At 40.8% G+C, this 13,659-nt stretch overlaps 1 protein-coding gene across 4 annotated transcripts in view; it reads left to right on the top strand.

Annotated features, from left to right (window-relative positions):
• The window catches only part of BABAM2 (BRISC and BRCA1 A complex member 2), a 450,608-nt gene that overhangs the window by 396,325 nt on the left and 40,624 nt on the right, over positions 1 to 13,659 (top strand). For all 4 annotated transcript variants that reach the window (XM_082357625.1, XM_082357623.1, XM_082357624.1 and 1 more), the window contains exon 11: positions 9,119 to 9,272. In XM_082357625.1, coding sequence (XP_082213751.1) covers positions 9,119 to 9,272 — 154 coding nt within the window. The remainder of the gene's footprint in view (positions 1 to 9,118; positions 9,273 to 13,659) is intronic.

The raw sequence follows: 13,659 nt of genomic DNA, 5'->3' as shown, positions 1-13,659 counted from the left end.
CTCTCCGCATGTACCAAGGTGAGGGCAGTGGTGGAATAGAAAGTGTGATTGATGAAATAGGGCAGGTTGTGGCTTTTCTAAATTGAATATATACAATACCAAAAGAGCCAAATAAAAAAGGAAAATTGTTATGTCTACACAGTATTGAAGCTTTATCGACTTCTTTCCTCTCTACGGAGTATTCCCCAGGCTCCCATTCTGATTCAGCTTTTAACCTTCTAGAACCAACTCAAAGTCCATCTCGTCTGCAGAGCTTCCACCTCAAGCAGGGTCCCCCTTCCTCTGCATGGACACCATGTTCACGCCTCAGCCGTTGTCCGATGTGCTTCACTGTGGGAGCTTCTCCCCATTTCTCAGGCCTCCTGTTCCCGCCCATGCTCAGAGCATGGACGCCTTCATTCTCCCTGGCACCCTACCTTCCACTCAGTAAATTTGGGAGAAAAGGAGGGACCCAGCTGACCAGCTGATTTTGCCAACCTGACAGTGTTCTCATGAGAGAATGTACATCTTCTTAGTGCCTGTATAAGCTGTAGTCCAGTTTTTATGCACTGTTTTCTACTATGCTTTTTATTTTTCTTTACAACTTTGGTGTTTTTTTTCCCATGAAGACCATTCAGCTTTCCTGACCCTCTTAGTTTTATAAATGCTCTCATTTTTAAAAATAGTATTTATTTGAATATATATATATATATATAAGGATCATATAAAACATACCTACGTACTTTAGAGACTAATGAAACACCACCAGGACTTCCCCGGTGACGCAGTGGTTAAGAAGCCTCCCGCCAATGCAGGGGACACGGGTTTGATGCCTGGTCTGGGAAGATCCCACATGCCACGGAGCAACTAAGCCCGTGCGCCACAACTACTGAGCCTGTGCTCTAGAGCCCGTGTGCCACAACTAGTGAGCCCGTGAGCCACAACTACTGAAGCCCGAGTGCCTAGAGCCCGTGCTCCACAACAAGAGAAACCACCGCAATGAGAAGCCCGCGCACCACAACGAAGAGTAGGCCCCGCTCACCGCAATTGGAGAAAGCCCGCGCACAGCAACGAAGACCCAATGCAGCCAAAAATAAATAAAATTAAATCTTTAAAAAAAAAAAACACCACCAACTTCAGAAATGGAACATAACGCCAGTATCCTAGAAGCCCTAAGCGTGTCCTTCTCAGAAGTAACCACTACCCTGAATTTTATGTCAACTGTGCTCTTGATTTTCTTAATAGTTCTATCACCTAACGTATGTCCATAAACAATATATCATGAATTTTTCCTGTTTTTGAACTTTATATAAATGGAATCATGTTGACTGTTTTCTGCTGCTATGAATATGTGTCTTTGCTTTTTGAAAACCTTTTAAAAATTATAAATATTTAAAGCCTACTTAAGTATATAAAAAGTACAAAAACAAATACTATGTATCCACCTTAGCCAAATCTCAATATTTTGCTATAAGTGCTTCTGGTTTTGTTTTTGTTTTGTTTTGTTTTGTTTTTAAAGAAAGAGCATGTTATCAATTTGGTTGCAGCCCCCTGAGTACCCCTCCCTGATGCATTCCTGTCCCTCTCTCCTTCCCCATTACCCCCAGAGGGAACTACTATCCTTAATTTGATGTTTACCATTCCTATGCACGTTTTTATGCTTTTTACTACATAGACATTCATAAACAGTGTGTAATAATGTATGCATGTTTTTGGACTTTGTAAGGTCATACTTAACAATGTTCATCTATAACTTGCTTTTTTCACTGAACATTATGTTCTTGAGATTTATCTATGTTGATACATGTAGCCCTAGCTCATTCGTTTAAACTGCTATAAGGTATTCCATCGAGGAATGTACCACAGTCTCCAATTGATGGACATTTTAAGATGTTTCCAATTTTTGTTATCACAAACATTGCTACAGCAAACCTTCTCCTAACTACCTTCTTATGCACATGTGGCAGTATTTTAGGAGTGGGAATGCTGAGTTATGAAGTATGTACATCTTCGCTTTTACTGTACAAGAGGTTATAGAAATTTACATTTGCATCATCAGTGATGAGAAATCCCAGTGTTCCACTTCCTTGACAACACTTGAGGATTGTCGGGTTTTAAAATTTTTGCCAGTCTAATGGGTATGAAGTGGAATCTCCTTGAGGTTTTAATTTTACATGTCCCTTAAATGCTCCTTTCCTTTAGTTCAACAAGCCTTTAGCAATGTGTCATGCTGTGTGCTAAGTGCTAATTCATGGCCCCGATCCTTAGGAGTGCTCAGTCTTTGCAGTGATTCCTACCTGGCGAGGCATATCAGAGTCACTTAAGGTCCGTTTTCAGGAACCAGAGGTCTGAGGTGGGGCCCAGGCATCTGCAACGTTAATTCCAGGGTGATGCCAATGCTCACTTCCAGTTGAGAACCTCTGAGCTCGTGGCGGGAGAAGCCGAGCTAATTCAGCCTGGGTTTGTTTGTGTGGGCAGGTGGGAGAACCTGGCTCTTCCTGGGCCAATGCTATGGCATCCCTTTCATCTTGAGATTCTTCTTACAGTTTTATTTGATTGGCTCACTGGGTGTTGGAATGATGAATTTGTATCTGTTGATAGAAAGTACCTCAAAAGCAAATGCTAAACACAATGTAAGCAGAGGCCGGATTTCCTATAAGTTCACCTATCTGGGGCAGCTGTAAACTCGGAAGGAAACAAACAACAGCAAGAGAAGGAGGAGGAGGAGACAGTCTCTGAACTCAGGACAGTGCCTGAGGAAAGCGACCCAGAGCTCACACAGCATCACTTCATATCGTGCAGCCCCTGATCCACGCCGGGTCCTGGTCCTAGGGATGGATACTCAGCCATGCCTGACTCTTCAGAAGCTGAGATACATGTGGGATGAAGTAGACAAAAGGCAAAGAGAAGAGGCAAGAGAGAGAGACCATACTGAGACCGAGCTGGCCTTGGTGAGAAGTGGCAAAGGAAAAAGAGCTGGCTAGGAAAAGGCAACAGAAATAAATAGAGAAAGTTCGTGGTTGGGGGCAAACAGCATGCACATCCCAGTAGCCCTGGGGACCTCGGTACCACACTAAGGGCACATCAACTCTTTAAGAGAGGATGGTTTCGGGGGTCTGGTAGGAAGTATTTGTGAAAGAGCAAGCGAAGTCTTCTTAACACTTGAGACTCTTGTGTATAATGGTCTTTCCATGTGTTCTCTGTCATCAAGAAAAGGCTAAATTATTTTCAGTATGTTATATTTACTGAGACATGAAAGTCTGTACAAAGTTTAGAAAGATACCCATCAAAAGAGTTAAAATTAAACACTGAAAATTTATGCTGTAGTTAGAAATTTCACATATATGGAGGAATGTATAAAGTCGGATTAAAAAAAAAAATACAAACTAAGGAAAAGGACGAGTAGGGGGAGAGAAGGAATGTTTATTTAGTACCTGCTCTTTTTTTGTTCAGTTCTTTCAACAATGCTATAAGAATTATTATCCTCATTTTGCAGATGAGAAAATCAAGATTCAAAGAGATGAAATGTTTTGCCTATGGTCTCACCGCTAATAAATGAATGAGGCTAGGATTTGAACCCATTTTTATCTGACTCCAAAGGCTGTAGGTACCTTTTTCCATCATACCATGCTGTCACCTCCCATATTAGGATTTTTAGCGTTTACAGCAAAATTCAAGAAACTTCAGGCTTTAGTTTGGTAATACTAGTAAAACCCCAAAGGTAATCTGTTTACATGATCAAATCACAAAAAGATAGTGAAAAATTGAAACCAGTTTAATAACATGTGGTTAATATTTAGTCTCCTTGGTCACTTAAGTGTAAGGCAGTGATAGTAAATGGACACACCATTTGATTTTTAATGCCTTGAGTAGGGACACTTCTGAATTGGAAAACTTGACTTTTATACTTCTTGTAGGCAATGTATGGTATTTAACTTTCTAGTGGTTAGAATCTGTGTGTCTCAGAGGTTTAGCGTGTGGTTAGTAAGATCAGGGGTGGTCAGTAAATAAATGACAGCTTCCCTAATTGGTTGTGTGCCCACTGTGGGGGCAGCCTGGGAATGAGACGTGTACAAACTGCTTTTAGGAAGAATTGACCTCAGTGGGAATCATCTTTGGAAGGGAAGTTTACAGCCATTCAACGTGGGGTTAAAACTGTCTCCTAATGCGGCTTCGAGGAAGCAGAGGGGCCTGAGAGGACTGGAAATGGGAATGGGCCATCACCACCGCAGAGTGACTCCATGAGCATCTTCCCTGCTAAGCCAGGAACACAAGAGTATAGAGTTTGGAAGGTTTGGAGAAGTGAAATAATGGCTGACTTGTGAATAATGACGAAAATATTTGATGATGTGACTCCCAGGGAAGCAATTATGGTTAACCCCTCGTTTGTTTGGCATTTTCAAGGATTGAACCATCCCACATAACTGAATTTTCCAGACAACTAAAACTTTCCTATTTATGCGCCTTGAATGTTTTTAACCATGCTTGGTGGAAATGTTTTTGAAATAGATTATACAATTATCCTGCCTCCTTGAACAGAAGCTGCAAGAAATAACATTTCCTTTTGTTGCCTTTGACTGCAGGTCTGAGAAGACCTGATTAGATAGGTTTAAATGGTTAGGGCTTGTAATCGTCTCACATAACAAGAAATCCAGAGCTGGGCAGTACCAGAGAATGATGAATTCTCAGCTCAGTGATGTCAGGCTGACTTTCCGCTCATGGTCACGAGATGGGTGCACAGGTCCAAGCCCCAAGATCTCACATGATAAGATCTAGGCGAGAATGAAATGGGGGCTTCTCCGTACATGTGTCTTTAATTAGAGAGGAAAATATTTCTCAGAAGACCCCTGGCCAACTTCCCCTCAGGTCCCATTGGCAGGACTGAGTCACATTTCTATACCTTGGTTTTATGGGAAGTCTGAGGGAGTGAATACGCAGCAGTCTCCGACTGTGGGGTGGGAGGAGGGCTCTGCCCGTAAAAAAGAAGGATGGAGAATGGCTGTTGGGTAGGCAACCAAGAGTGTTGGCCATATTACCAAGATTGGGAGTAAACGTCACTATGTACGGTTATAGCTTGAGGGATGGTCGAGCTTTTTGCTCCTACACTGAATCACCCCAGACTGGGCTGCTTTTTGATTTCCTAAGTCTGCTTTTATTTAGTATTCTCTCTCCTTGCTTTGTGCCAGACTGCTAATTATCACTACTTGCTGTTAATGTCCCTTGCCCTAATCTTGCCATAATTAGATTTTTTTTTTTTTCTGGAAAAACCATATGATCAAACTTGTTAGAACTATGCCTGAAATGTTGAGTGAGTATCTGGCAGCTGTCCTGTGGGTCGGATACATAGTGTGGCATTTCTTTTGGCTGTTCAGTGTCACTTTTCCATTGTTGAGGTTTTGGGGAAAGTGAGCAGTTTTTAGAGAGTCTTATGAACTTAGAGAAAACTAATGAAGTCTTCTTCTGGTGCAAGGATGAGCACATAGGGCCAGTTACGCTTATTTACTAGAGAAGGTAAAACCGTCGGAACTTCAGCATGGTTTAGAGAGAGGCAGCAAAATTTATCAGTGCATTCAGCCCCCTCTCAAAGCTGCACGGAGGGTGGCTGCTTGGACAGCACCACCAGCTCTGGGACTGTGGCCAGGGGAACCTGTTACTGCAGCCACTGTCCAGTATGAGGCAAGCTGGTGCAGAACTTAATTATTCCTGCCTTCTGCCAGGGTGTCAGAGCCCTGTGAGTGACTCCTGTGAAATGCCCAGCTTGAGCAGAATTAGCAGTGTTTGGATGTGACTTGTTTCAACAAGTTCTTGAAGAAAGTAATGCTTCGGAAATGGTTATTGAAATTATACTGAACAAGTGGGGACCATGCCTTCTGTGACTCAAGAGCTGACCAAAATTCAGTCTCTGTATACAGAAAGAAGGAAATAGGAAGCAGTTGTGAACATTAATACTGACAGTGAGTAACTGAACCAAATGGAATGATTCTACTCTGGGAATCAAACCCGAGCTAGTAGACAGGTTGGGTTCTAAGGAAGCAAATGTTAAAATGTTCAGATTTGACATGGCTGAGATGATGAGCCCAAACTGCTTAGAGCCTTGGGAGTTCCATAAAGCAAGTTAGCTGTTTGAAGGCCCACCAGTCATTATTTTACTATGCATCAGAAAATCATGACTTTAGCCTATAGGCAAAATGTGAAGTGTCAGAAACATTCGGGGATAAGGAAAACAAGTTTTAGTTTTTTTAAAATTCTGACTAATTTGCACCATTCAAATCATTCTTCTAAGAAAAATGCAAAGTATTTCTCATAAATAGTTTATTTATTCACTCCTTCTTATGCGTAGAACATTTTTAAAGAAGCCATCCTTTTAGTGACTGCTGACTGATCCAGGCAGGATACACCCTAGTTAAGCTGAGCAAGATATTTATATTTTTCTAATTTTCTTTTCTCATATGTGAATTAGTATGTGGATTACCGATTGTACCTTTGAAGGACTCTGACCAGTCCTGCCCCCTTAATAATGTAGCCACTGTGTTTGAGTTTTAATACTGGCTTCAAAAAAGCTTCCAGCAACTCATTTTCTAGAAAACAAAATAACAGGAACAAAAAATATAATGCATTTCAAAGCTCCAAAAAGCTGGTAGCTTGAGAATCATGAAGCCTATGGTATTATCTGTATTACTGGGATACTGAGTGGTGACTGTACTTACTTTGAATTTGTAAATTATTGCCATTGAATTTTATTATTTGAAATTATTGCTGTTTTGAAGGGAAGCTTCCATGTTAAATACTTTTCACCAATGCTATTGCTATTGCTTTGGGGGTTAATCTGAATCTCATTTTAATGTGTGGAAACTTATATATACTATAAACATAGTTGAAATCAAAGGAAAGAATATGTGAATAGGCATTTTTCTAAAATTAATCAGAGGAAATGAAATGAGTAATCAGAAAAGAGATAAACAATTTTAGAAAACGATATTTATTCAAAGTGACTGAACATGGGACTTCCCTGGTGGTCCAGTGGCTAAGACTCCACGCTTCCAATCCAAGGGGTGCGGGTTCGATCCCTGGTCGGGGAACTAAGATCCCACATGCTGCATGGCGCAGCCAAGAAAATGTAAAAAAAAAAAGAAAAAACAAAAAAACCCCAAAAAGACTGAAGACATTACAGATGAAGCTCTGTAAGATGAAGGGATTCCAAAGGGTTTTCTGAATCCAATTACTTACCATTTGAATTAGTCTGTTTTTCATGTTTTGTATTATTCCTATATGTTACCAAATCTTTGCTTTGGCACAAATAGACATGTATTGAAACTGCATTGAGGCACTTGGAAAATGTGATTAAAGAGTGGACATTCAAAATCTTGCCACTTTTCTTTGGTCGTGGTGTGATTCATTTGTCAGAAACCCCCTGCAGCACTGAGTCAGAGTCAGATATACTTAGACGTCTAAGAGGCCTTACCAACTGGACAGTTTTTTAAGTTTGCTGCAAGCCTAACTTCCCTCAAGAAATCATTTTGGGTACTTAGTGGGCCTAATCCAAGTCAAATGTCACCCTAACTGACATGGTGATACATGTATAACTATCTAGTATGTATTTTTCTGCCATGTATTTGCCTCGTGGAGCCGAAAAGTTGAACCCGATACATCCTTCACAGTGGAGACTTTAGCTTACTAAATTGTAATTTTGACGTAGTGAGTATGTTGTGAGGAGGTTATACCAGTAGACCCAAGAGCAGGTGGCAATGTGACCAGTAGAAGGAACTTAGGATTTAAATCATAGGACTGGATTTGAGTCCTGTGTCTGCATAGCTATGGCATGAGCAAGTTAATAAACCTCTCGGAGTCTGTTCATCTGTTGAATGCAGCTGGTAAAAATAATGTCTGCTTCAAGGAGTTGTAAGTATCGAATCAGATAAAGTATATAAAGGTACTCTGCAAAGCTATAAAAGTCTATACACATTTTTCTTATTATTTTTTGTAAATTAATGTGCCTGTTCTGTGTCCTTCAAGTAGGTAACATTCACAGAAATACACATTATATGCCTTGAGGAATGTGCCATTGAAACAGACTGCATTTTTAATGATGGTTTGCCTCAACTGAAAGCAGGAAGTCATTTTTTTAAATTTATTTATTTATTTATTTGGCTGTGCCAGGTCTTAGTTGCACCACGCGGGATCTTCATTGCTACGTGTAGGATCTTTAGTTGCAGCATGCAGGATCCCTGGTGGTCCAGTGGTTAAGACTCCACACTCCCAATGCAGGGCGCCCGGGTTCGATCCCTGGTCAGGGAACTAGATCCCGCATGCATGCCACAACTAAAGATCCCGCATGCCGCAACTGAAGGAAGTCATTTTATTTTTTAAAATTGAGTTAAGGGATCCCAAAATGAACAAATAAAGCACATAATACTTGTTAACAGCAAATATTAGAATCAGTCTATACTACAACAGTAGACATATGTAGTCCCTGTTGCATTCCATTAAAGAACTCCTACTGGTTTAGGAGATATATATGGTAACACATATGGAAAAATGTAAAACTGCTGAGTATCAAAATTCACTGCTTGATTGGAAGTAAGTGATAACTTTATTTTTTTTCTGGTGGCCCAGTTGCCATATCCTATAAAAAAGAAAGATTATCACTTGCCCTCTTGATCCCCTTTCCAAATCCATTCTTTAAAGATGGTCTCCATCCCACCTCCTCCATCAAATTCTAGATGAGGAAGACAGTGCCTAACCTTTGAGGAGTTTCTGATATAATGGAGGCTTAAAGCAGATATACAGCTAACTCCTCTATGGAATAGTGGACAAGGTAAGTGCCACAGCAGGTCAGGTGGCTGGGGGTGCCCAGCTTCTGTAACCGTTTCCTAGTATTCCTTCAGCACCTGCACATCAGGCCTCATATTGGTTGAATTTTTATTTATGGGTGATTTGCCTCTCTACCTAGATTGTAAACTCTGTGAAGACAGGGAAGGCACCTTGTATTTCTTGGTCTCTCTCTCCATACCTTTTACCTAAGCCTTAACGAGTATTTGTGGTTCAAATAGTCTTGTACCCAACATTCAGGTTTAGCCAAAAAAGTGTATTAAAAGGCATTTAAGCCCTAACTTTCTTTTCCTTTCTTCTGTCTTTGCAGTTGACCTGCCCCTCTTTTTTCCTCGAGACCAGCCGACTCTCACATTCCAGTCCGTCTATCACTTTACCAACAGTGGACAGCTTTATTCCCAGGCCCAGAAAAATTATCCATACAGCCCCAGATGGGATGGAAATGAAATGGCCAAAAGAGCAAAGTAAGTGAATCAATTGTTATTTCTTGCAAATAGAAACATTTTGTTTATCTAGTCCAGGAGTTGGGCAAGCTACTGCCTGCAGGCTAAATCCTGCCCTGTGCCTGTTTTTGTAAATAAAGTTTTGTTGCAACAGCCACACCCATTTTTAAACTTATTTTCTATGGCTGCTTTCATGCAACCATAGCAGAATGAGTAGTAGAAACAGACCACATATGGCCTGGAAAGCAAAAAATACTTGTTATTTGGCCCTTTATAGAAAAAGCTAGCCAACTCCTCATCTAGCCTCATCAGGTAAGATTGCCATTTTTTCTTTTTAAATGGGTTATATGATTTTTCTGAAATCTACCTTTCTATTTATTTTATTTCTTTTTTAAGATTTATTTATTTTTGGCTGCATTGGGTCTTAGTTGCGGCACACAGGCTCTTCGTTGCGGTGCGGGGGCTTCTCTAGAGTTGTGGCGCTAGGGTTTTCTCTTCTCTAGTTGTGGCATGCAGGCTCCAGGGCATGTGGCCTCTGTAGCTGTGGCAAGCAGGTTCCAGAGCGCTTGGGCTCTGTAGTTTGCGGCACGCAGGCTCTCTAGTTGAGAAGCGCGAGTTCGGTAGTTGTGGCACACGAGTTTAGCTGCCCCACGGCATATGGGATCTTAGCTCCCCGACCAGGGATCCAACCCGCGTCCCCTGCATTGTAAGGCGGATTCTTTACCAATGGACCACCGGGGAAGTCCCTCTACCTTTCTATTTAGATTAGAGAATAAGTACTAGGTAGAAATTGGAGTTAAGGAATAACTGGTGTCGATGAAGAAAATATTGGCATCTACTTTCATTTTTTTTTTTAAAGGAAAACTTCAGCTGACAGTAAACAAATAGAATTTTTGCCTAGTAGTCAACACAGGGATCCAGTACCTAGTTTTTCATATGGACCTATAATGTCTTTGAAGGAACAGAGTGAATTATATATCCCATTGCATCTCTGCAGCCATTACCCAAAGTAGGGCCTATGTCTTCTTTGATTGAATAAATGGCTACACAAATAGCTTAGGACTGTTAAAATCCTTATGGAAGTAAGTTGGGAATTTGATAAAGGTTGAAGTTAGCTGGAGCTTGGAATTTAGAGATACTACTATTGCACATGAATCTCTCTATAGAAAGCTTTCACCAGTCATATGGAATACGTAAATGTAAATGCAGAGAGTTTTTTACAGGTAAGACTTTAGTATCTGGAACACCAGTCTTCATGAACCATGGCCTTCCTAGCTTGAAGCAACAGTGGATCAACACCATAGCTTCCAAAAGTAAATCATAAGAGTGGCAGGTGGTTATTACTTTATCACTCCGTACAGCCATATGCTCACACCTGTGATCCCAGCTGAAGGATGCTCAGATCCAAAGAATCACAGAAATGAAGAATATCAATTCAGCATCCTCTTTATTGCTCATCCAGTATTTACTGAGCATCTACCATGATCCAGGCAATGTGCCCCTTGCTGGGGATACAATGATAAATAAATTAGAAATTGTCCATGTCTTCATGGAATTTATAGCCCAACAGGAGAGATCAAAGCCTTTATCATATCAAACATGTGACGATTTTAAAGTACCTACTAGTAAAACCTGGCCTTCCAGACCTAGAATGCTCCTTGATTGGTAAGACTTCTTGCTCTTTCCTTCCCCTCCCTGGGTCCTATTTCCATCCCCAGGTACCCACTGGCATCTATATGTTCTGTAGTACAAGACCTTCACTCATAGCAGGGTTGGGGCTCTTTTAAATAATGACAGGGTAGCTTTCTCTAGAAATCCAGACCTCCCCAGATTCACATGTGGAATCCAGAGCTGTTGTTTACCTGAACCTTTAGTGTGCCCTTCCTCCCTGTATTCCTCTTTGTCTGTGATGCCCAAGTCTGAAATTCTATTTAAGGGAAAAAAACAAACATATGCAAATGTAACTAATAACAATGAGTAAGACTGACTTATCTTGAAATAAACTTGAAAAGGGGGATTATGATGTAAGTTTTACATTTGAGGGATTGCAGTTGTTTAATTCTCCGGGCTTTCCCTGTGTATACATAGGATCTGCCCTTAGAAGATGGGCTGTTATTTGTGGTATGTGCTGTGGAGTCTGAACCAGATGTGTTTTTGTGGTTTCCATGGCAAAGCTATCTCAGTGTGTGTGTGTGTGTGTGTGTCCGTGTGTCCGTATACGCACACGCGCGCTTCTTAAGTAGACATTTTAGAATGTATGAATTGAGTCTTTAAGGAGTTGCAGACCACAAGCCTATGATTTCAGTATAGGAATATCGTAAGTGAAGCCTGTTTATCTTAACAGATTGGTTCAGAGTTGCAAGAGACATTTGCTTTACTTTACCAGCCTAAAGAAAACATCCGAAGTAATGTTAAAAAAGTCTGCTTTCTACTGTAGTGAAGATGAATCCATTTTAAATGTAATAAAAGAGAAAGCCAGCAGCTCATGCTAGGAAGAAGAAATAGTTTAAAAGCTCCTTCTTTAATTGACCTGAGTAACTTCCCTGAGCTGTGTCAGAAGGCCAGGTAATGGATAAGCACAACCAGAGAACTGTCCTGCAGTACAGACCAGAGTTTGGTGGAGAAGGTGGAGAGACAGGACAGAAAGAGAGAAAGGTCAGCTGCAGCATTCCTTACACCCCCTGCTGAAAATATTGTATGTACACAGTGCGTAAAAGGCTATAATTCACTTGGAGAGCTCTGCCCAGGACATAAACACTCTCACGGTTTATGAACAGCGCTAGAGCCCTTTGAGTGGAGTCAGCTGTTTATTCCCTCCTGCAGAGCAAAATTCTAAGCATGTGAATTCAGAAAGGACACTTTCTGGCCAGGGCTCTTCCTGTGACATGTACTTCTTGCTCGTGGCTGTTCAGCAAATTCTGTCCTCACAAGTGAATTACCCTCTGCTGGGTGAGCACAGGCTTCAGGGTCATGTGTGCCCCAGTTCCTATCACAAGTTCTAATCTGTAAGCTCTGTGGCCTTGGGCAGGGCTATTAACCTTCCCGAACTTCATCGTGTAAAACAAGACTGTACTCCTCCCTGCTGATGGGCTTGATATGAAGGGTCAGTCAGTGGGTGGACATGTAAAAGACCCTTGGGTTTAGCTTCTGCTTTGTCCCACGATGCCTGTGCCCACTGCTTTCCTCTTGCTGTCTTTCTGCTCCTGCAGGTCTACCCTTCCTTCCACATTCTTCCTTATGGTTTTCCCATCCATGCTAACTTGCAGGCAGCTCTTTCCCCTCTTTCCAGTGTTGGTTGACTGTTGGTCATATACTGCTTTGAAATCTCTTTTGTATTATTCTTTGATTTTTTTCACATCTTTGTATATATCTCATTTCCTTAATCGACCTGTGAGTCCTTTGAAGGCAAGGGTTTTGCATATATCTTTTAAAGATATTTATTGTTGTGTAATTTACATACACTTATAATTTACATACAATGAAGTGGACAGATTTAAGTGTATCTTTTTTTTAAAAAAATATTTATTTATTGTTGGCTGCACTGGGTCTTAGTTGCAGCATGCGGGATCTTTGTTTTTTAGTTGCAGCAGGTGGGCTCACAGTTGCAGTATGCAGACTCTTAGTTGCAGCGTGCATGTGGGATTTAGTTCCCCAACCAGGAATCGAACTCGGGCCCCTGCATTGGGAATGCAGAGTCTTACCCACTGGACCACCAGGGAGGTCCCTAAGCGTATCTTTTGATGGAGTTTTGACAAAGTTACCTTCTACCCCTTTCCAATTAGTCTCCTCACCCCCAAGACAGCGCTGTCTGATTTCTATCACCATGTCTTAGCTTTTCCTCTTCTAGATACTTCTTATAAATGGAATAATACAGATTGTACTCTTTTGTGTCTTTTGTATTCAACATAATTATTTTAGAATTATCTGTTATGGCATTCCTTTTTTTACTGCTGAGCAATATTTCATTATATGAATATACTATAATGTACTAATCCATTCATCTGCATATTATATTTAGGTTGTTTCCAATTTGGGGATTTTTATGAATAGAGCTGGTATGAACTTTCTTATATAAGCTTTTTAATAGACATATGTTTTCAATTTTGTGGGTAGATACCTGGGAGTATGTGTATGATTAACTATATAAGAAACTGACAACCTTTTTCGAAGTCGTACCAGTTTATACTCCCACCGGCAATATGCTGGGTTCCAGTTGTTCCGTATCCTCTCCTCCAACACTTGGTATTATCAGTCTTTTTAATTTTAGCTATTCTGTAGGGGATGAAGTGATATCGCATTGTGTTTTTAATTTTGATTTCCTGATGAGTAATGATGAGCATATTTTCATGTGCTTATTGGTATGTCTTCTTTTGTGAAGGGTCTGTTCAAATTTTGCCTATTTTTAATC

This window comes from Balaenoptera borealis (assembly GCF_965194805.1).
Source record: "Balaenoptera borealis genome assembly, chromosome: 15".
In the NCBI taxonomy this organism is placed as follows: Eukaryota; Metazoa; Chordata; class Mammalia; order Artiodactyla; family Balaenopteridae; genus Balaenoptera; species Balaenoptera borealis.
Note: the sequence above shows the minus strand (reverse complement) of the source record. Positions and strands in the feature narration are given on the sequence as shown.